The following is a 7,016-nucleotide window of genomic DNA, read 5'->3' on the forward strand; positions in this document are numbered from 1 at the left end:
AGAAGGAGAAGGAGAAGGAGAAGGAGAAGGAGAAGGAGAAGGAGAAGGAGAAGGAGAAGGAGAAGGAGAAGGAGAAGGAGAAGGAGAAGGAGAAGGAGAAGGAGAAGGAGAAGGAGAAGGAGAAGGAGAAGGAGAAGGAGAAGGAGAAGGAGAAGGAGAAGGAGAAGGAGAAGGAGAAGGAGAAGGAGAAGGAGAAGGAGAAGGAGAAGGAGAAGGAGAAGGAGAAGGAGAAGGAGAAGGAGAAGGAGAAGGAGAAGGAGAAGGAGAAGGAGAAGGAGAAGGAGAAGGAGAAGGAGAAGGAGAAGGAGAAGGAGAAGGAGAAGGAGAAGGAGTAGGAGAAGGAGAAGGAGAAGGAGAAGGAGAAGGAGAAGGAGAAGGAGAAGGAGAAGGAGAAGGAGAAGGAGAAGGAGAAGGAGTAGGAGAAGGAGAAGGAGAAGGAGAAGGAGAAGGAGAAGGAGAAGGAGAAGGAGAAGGAGAAGGAGAAGGAGAAGGAGAAGGAGAAGGAGAAGGAGAAGGAGAAGGAGAAGGAGAAGGAGAAGGAGAAGGAGAAGGAGAAGGAGAAGGAGAAGGAGAAGGAGAAGGAGAAGGAGAAGGAGAAGGAGAAGGAGAAGGAGAAGGAGAAGGAGAAGGAGAAGGAGAAGGAGAAGGAGAAGGAGAAGGAGAAGGAGAAGGAGAAGGAGAAGGAGAAGGAGAAGGAGAAGGAGAAGGAGAAGGAGAAGGAGAAGGAGAAGGAGAAGGAGAAGGAGAAGGAGAAGGAGAAGGAGTAGGAGAAGGAGAAGGAGAAGGAGAAGGAGAAGGAGAAGGAGAAGGAGAAGGAGAAGGAGAAGGAGAAGGAGAAGGAGAAGGAGAAGGAGAAGGAGAAGGAGAAGGAGAAGGAGAAGGAGAAGGAGAAGGAGAAGGAGAAGGAGAAGGAGAGGAGAAGGAGATAGGGAAGGCGAAGGAGAAGTTATCTGCATTTGGATACTGCACTGAGATGTTAAAAGTTGTTATATTTTTTGGCTTATCTTTGAATATGTTCACATGTTCAGAATAGAAACATTGTTTGTAGACATTCATTATACACCATGCATGCAAGCTGTGTAGCAAACCCGGCTATAGACCAAATATGACATCAGAAGCTGTAAAAATATGGAGCGCCTTCTGTGCCAATTTGTTATGCCCTCGTACAGTGTTACGCCGTCTCACACGATTAATATTTTGTCGGTTCATAACATTATGATGTAACTCCTATTAGAGCGTATTATTATTTCGAAAGTATGTTCCTAATGGGTCCGAAAGCAATGCTCATTAAGTTGCCGGAATCACATAAAAAAATGCTTTTGACATTCCGGCTCTAACATCGCTCTCTTCTTGTGAGTTCTCTAATGTCCCTCATCATGTCTCTGTCCAATACTGATGCTCGGTTTGCTAGCCTACATTTTGCTAGCCTGATGCCAATTAAGTAAGGACCAAGGCACATGACAGTTAGTTTAGGCATTGGCAAGCTTGCACTTAAACCCTTTTTACCACAAACCCGCGAGGAAGGTAATTTATTTACGGGTTGCCCCCATTTTTCGCCCTCTGATCAATAAATTAACCCCCACCGTACTTCCTCCGAAACAGGTTTTCTTCTGTTTTTATATTCTCATTTGCTATAGGCAACAAGGTCATTGACAGAAGGAGGAACGCCACCCTATTGGAGGGGGTGAAAAGAAGAGAGCAAATTGATATCCTACTTAAAAACTCGCCAAAAGAAAGAGCAGCCGAAAGTGGTCACGTATATCTCACAACATTGCTTTAGGTATGTATGTTCTTCTTTCACTTAGCCTATGTTCAATTATTCGTTCCGTTTTTTGTAAGGTTAGCCTAGATATATTTGGTTTTAAGTTTCCCCCATGAATGTTTACGAAAAGTAGAATTTTCCTATATAAACCTCTATTTGGCTGTATTGAATGAAACTCGGATATCAACTCCATATAGTTTAACAGGAAATGCAAGGTACATAATGGTAATTCATCGGCTAATTTTGGCTGGCAATATGGAAACGAAAATATATATAGCTACAAACATACAGGCATTAGTTATGGCTAGGCCAATACTCAAAACGTGGAATAAAGTTGAAACTGGTTATACCGGCTCGACCTCCCCCACCCCCCCCCCCGTCCCCGGTTCCATTTAATGGAATGCTGTCATGGAGAACACGTCAGTTGTAAACACTGTTATAATTCTATAAAACTACATGTGAGCATAAAGGACCTTATACAAGAGAAATAAAGATTTGTATTCATATTGGAACTTTTGAGAATTTCATATATGAATTCAGCTTGTTTATATAAGTATGTATATATATATATATATATATATATATATATATATGTTATTATCACAGATCGATACCTCAACCAATTATCAGGTTTCAATGTGTGCTTGGGTATCAATTTGCCTCTCAAAATGAGGGGGATTACAGGTGCAGATCGAGGTTGTGTGCCCCCCCCCCCCTGGGGGGCGGGTGGGTGGGAGGAGAGTTGCTCCAAGCTTCTAATGAAACTAACACCTTTTACGCGTTTGGTTCCTCATGGCTGGCAGCGACTTCTGTGCTTAAAATCCAGGGCTCACCTGTTCCGAGCCGGTGTGCCAGCTAGACAAATCTATTCCTGCATCAGACCAATGGAATTGTAAGCGGCTCCCTGACCAAACCTGCTTCAACTGAAACTGCGGTGGTTGAATAATGTCGGACGAAACATTTAAATGCAGCTACAAAAGCTTAGCCTTGCTATATAGACCTACCGCAGTGTTTCATAATATTTACCGACCTATGTTAGATTACTCTACATTTAACGATCAGACCTAATTTTGTCATCGTCACTGACGCTGATAGATTAGATTATTTATAATCTAATGATTGCTGAATACACTTGTTGGTGTTTCCGGAATGAACATTTCATGAAAGAGGCCTTGTACCAGTGACATGATCAGAATAATGAAATGTAATTATCAATGAAAGTTCACCAGCACTTTTAATTATTTACTTCATGACTGACTCAGATCGGGAGTGGAAACACCAAGTCTCCCTTTGCTGAGTGACGGTAAATATCGGAGAATTTCGCCTATGCATATTCTTCGTTATGATCTGTTGTAACCAGTGACACGCGCGATAAATGAAATACAGTTATCAAATGAAAGGTAACCGGCACTTTAAATTATTTATGTTTGACTCACGGTATCATAGATGTTCGCTATGCTGCATATGCAAACATCTGTAAATTTATTACCGCGTTTACACACGCAGTATAACCTTTGATCAAACCGATAAGTTTATGTTAAAATCAGTTGTTATGTTTCTGCTTTTTTCTGATTTAAGAACATGATGCGCCACGATCCATCGATACATCTCAAATTTGAAAAGAGACAGTTTTGTCTATAACACGATCATGCCAGTTCCTTGTTCGTGATTGGCGACTATTTACTTCAAATCGTAAACATGTGCGCAGGAAGAAAATTAAGCCACTTGTTTCTTTCTTCTGTCGAATAGAATTACGAAGTACTCCTTTAATTTATGAGGCACACTATATAATGACAAGGCTACAGACGAACTCTTGATCAAGTAATCCGTATTCTGTTTAACTAAGCAGATTACATTTGTTGTATTAAGATAAAGACTTTAACCTGTGGTAAGTTATATTAGCTACCTATCATGATAACCAGTATTATGCTACTGGTATAATGTACCCGGGCTATCCCAACAAAATTGCAGTTGAACGGTGGTACTTAACCTAAACCAAAATGGAAACAGCAGAAGAGAATAGATCTGTCAAGTTGAAAAGGGAGATTGGTGTTTTTGGAGGTGTCGCTGTAAATGTTGGCATTGTGATTGGCTCTGGTATTTTCGTCACACCTAAAGGAGTTCTGTATGGTTCAGGAAGCGTCGGTTTGGCGTTAGTAATATGGCTGGTCAGTGGAATCTTCTCGCTGGTGGGTGCATTATGTCTCGCGGAACTGGGTACAATGATACCACAACATGGTGGATTGTACGCTTATGTTCATTATGCGTTTGGCGCATTTTGGTCCTTTCTCCTGCAGTGGGTTAGTATTGTTATGATACAACCAGGAGCGTTAGCAATATCAGCCATCACCTTTGCTACATACGCCATCCAGCCGTTTTATCCAGATTTAGACTGCCCACCCCCTCCGCTTGATTTAGACTGCCCACCCCCTCCGCTTGTCATTCGAATGTTGTCTTTAGTCTGCATCAGTAAGTATCAAATGACTTATGAATGTAATCTATATGTTACAGGGGAGCATTAATGATTGTTTGGGAGGGGTTTTCATATATACAAACAATTCCACCCGATATGCACACAGAGAACACAGTTACTACTGTAAATCTTAAAAGTTTTGTAACAAAGTAAAAATTGGATAGAGCTGATAAATCGGTAGCATGTGCTATTAGGATTACAGTAAGAACTGAGGATATGTGTAATTCCAACAAATCCAAGGAGTCGAGGGGGGGGGGGGTTGATGTTATCACTTGATAGAATTAATTATATTGATGAATATAAACGAAATTTCCAATCATTAAAAATAAAACTGTTTTGAAGATGCGATGCCAGAAGGTGTCTCAGAAATTGGGAGACATAAGCCCAGTCGAGCGAGAACGATTAATTATCTTTTAAAAAATGTAATATTTATAAATCATGTCAGACAAACTAAACACAACCTACATCTGCGAAATGTCGTAGCCTTAAAGGAATATTACGGTGACGTTATACTGATCTTAAAGTGAAAAAAATAGTTCGCATTGTTAAGTTAAAAGCCTCATCTCAGTATATATATTCCTGCCTAGAAATTTGGTTGATTGAATGGTAACCAAGTTTGACTGGGTAAACCCTTTCTTTCTTCAGGAAGGGGAGCATAGTGTATGGGTGCACAGTGATGCCATCATCGGAGATATTTTTTTTATGATAACCTTTGTACTTTCCCAATTATAATCTTCTTGTTGAACTTGCCTTGACATTTGATACCTTTGGAATGTTTCCTTAACGGTCAATATTCTCAATATTTAGAAATTGCATCATTAAGGTGCAAGGTTTTGTAGAAATATTACTTCCTCTGTGGACAAATGGTTTGAAAATTATAAAGGAAATCAAAACCATTTGAGTCCAACTCAATTGCTATGCATGAAGACATCATTTGCTCTGTTGTTGCTAGATGTATTAACAAAAGTTCACAAAATCTGAAAGCGTCATATTCTTCGTATTGCAAAATACTATGAAATTCACATTTTGTCCTAAAAATGAAAACTTCCCAGCAAGTTTGCTGAGCAATTCACTACAGCAATCGGATTATCTCTTTAAATAAAACAGTCGTGTAGCAGTTGGCTGTAAAATATACAGGTTTCCAATAACGTTCCCAATATCATTTGAAACCCTTTGAGAAATAAACTTTGGTGATAAATAGTACAATTCAAAGAAAATTTTAAAACTTGATAAATATTAATATTTTTATCCATTTCCCTTTCCTTGCAGTACTCGTGTCTGCTGTTAATGTCGTCAGTGTACGAGCAACAAGTTTGGTACAGGACACCTTCACAGTCATGAAGACGGTGGCGCTACTTATAATTATTGTTGTTGGCATTGTTGAGTTGAGTAAAGGTAAGAGAGCAGGGTCCCGATGGGTCGGCATAATCGGTTCGGGACCAGTAAAGTTCGCCCAACGAATAGTCCAGCTACTGTTATTATATCCTTAATATGTGATACTGTATCTGTTTGCTTCAAAGTTCACTGTTGCTCAGTTAAGAAATACATAACTCAATGAGTATCTCTTAAATGACAGAAAAAGAAATGAAACAACTTTTATCAAAAATACATTATGTTTCTCTTTTACCAGCCAATTAACTAATGAAATATCTTAATTACTAAATTGTTCTTAATTAATTTCACGTTATCAGTGTCATTTTCAGGAGTCCAAGGGTGGGGTGGCTAGAATTATGACTGAATTATAAAGGCCGAAATTGAAATATTTTCTTAGCCTGCTCAAACTTATTGTAGCTTTGCGTCTTACAGTTTCACTGAGGACTCGCTCCCCCCTCCTCCCCCCCCCCCCGCATTACAGTCATTGTTAACATATCAACGTGATATATTACTTTTTGAAGAGATACAGGAATCATATTCGTTCATTAGAGAGTGTTGTGGTCAAGTAATTAAGGCAGTGGACTGGTGATCTGAGGATTACAGTATCGAGCCCTGGCCAGATCATTGCGTTGTGTCATTGGGCAAGGCGCTTTACCTCCATTGCCTCTCTTCACCCAGGTGTATAAATGGGGACTTGCGAGGTAACTTATAAATATAGTTGCGTGCGCCGGTTTCTGGCTGCACCCTATGGGAAGTCCCCCGGGACACGTGGTTGTGGTGCACTGTGGTGCCCCAGGAGTGATTGATTGAATTGCGCACACTTTGGTGTGTAGGACGTGACAAGTTACCAATGACCAAGGTTAATAGCACATTTGAACATTTTCTGTTGACTTTGGCGCTATATAAATTTCTTCTGATTGATTGATTGATTGATTAAGTCTTTGTAAATGTTGGTTGCGGATTTGGTCACTCCCGTGAAACTCCCCACCCCCCCCCCCGCACTTTTTTTAGATTCACATCAAGACAATAAAGTTACTGACTCGGTTCGATCACCTTTCTTAGAACCATTTAAGCACATATATATTTGGGTTTCGCTTGAATATTGTTTTCTCAATTATTGGATACTGACGTCACATGGTATATATGTTGATGACTAGTTTGAAAAGTCGAGTTTCATTTAAATAAATAAAGAAGATTAAAACAAGACAAAAATAGAAATTCTAAACTTGCCCTTTACATGTGATTTTTACAAAATTAATATAAAAAAATGAAAAGTGGGCGTCGAAATGTTAAGGAACGAATGGATTTAGTAGTCATAGCTGTACTTAATCTTCATTTGCGATTGCTATAATAATATATGAAATAACATTTATTTTACCCATCCCAACCCAGTATTAAAACAAATAA

The 7,016-nt window shown here is 39.7% G+C and overlaps 1 protein-coding gene across 1 annotated transcript in view; it reads left to right on the top strand.

Annotated features, from left to right (window-relative positions):
• Nucleotides 1–4,179: 4,179 nt before the first annotated feature.
• Nucleotides 4,180–7,016, top strand: part of LOC139968179 (Y+L amino acid transporter 2-like) — a 32,732-nt gene continuing 29,895 nt past the window's right edge. Inside the window, exons 1-2 of the mRNA XM_071972574.1 lie at nt 4,180–4,231; nt 5,505–5,630. Coding sequence (XP_071828675.1) covers nt 4,210–4,231; nt 5,505–5,630 — 148 coding nt within the window. The 5' untranslated portion in view covers nt 4,180–4,209. The remainder of the gene's footprint in view (nt 4,232–5,504; nt 5,631–7,016) is intronic.

The sequence above is a fragment of the Apostichopus japonicus genome, chromosome 5, assembly GCF_037975245.1.
Source record: "Apostichopus japonicus isolate 1M-3 chromosome 5, ASM3797524v1, whole genome shotgun sequence".
In the NCBI taxonomy this organism is placed as follows: domain Eukaryota; kingdom Metazoa; phylum Echinodermata; class Holothuroidea; order Aspidochirotida; family Stichopodidae; genus Apostichopus; species Apostichopus japonicus.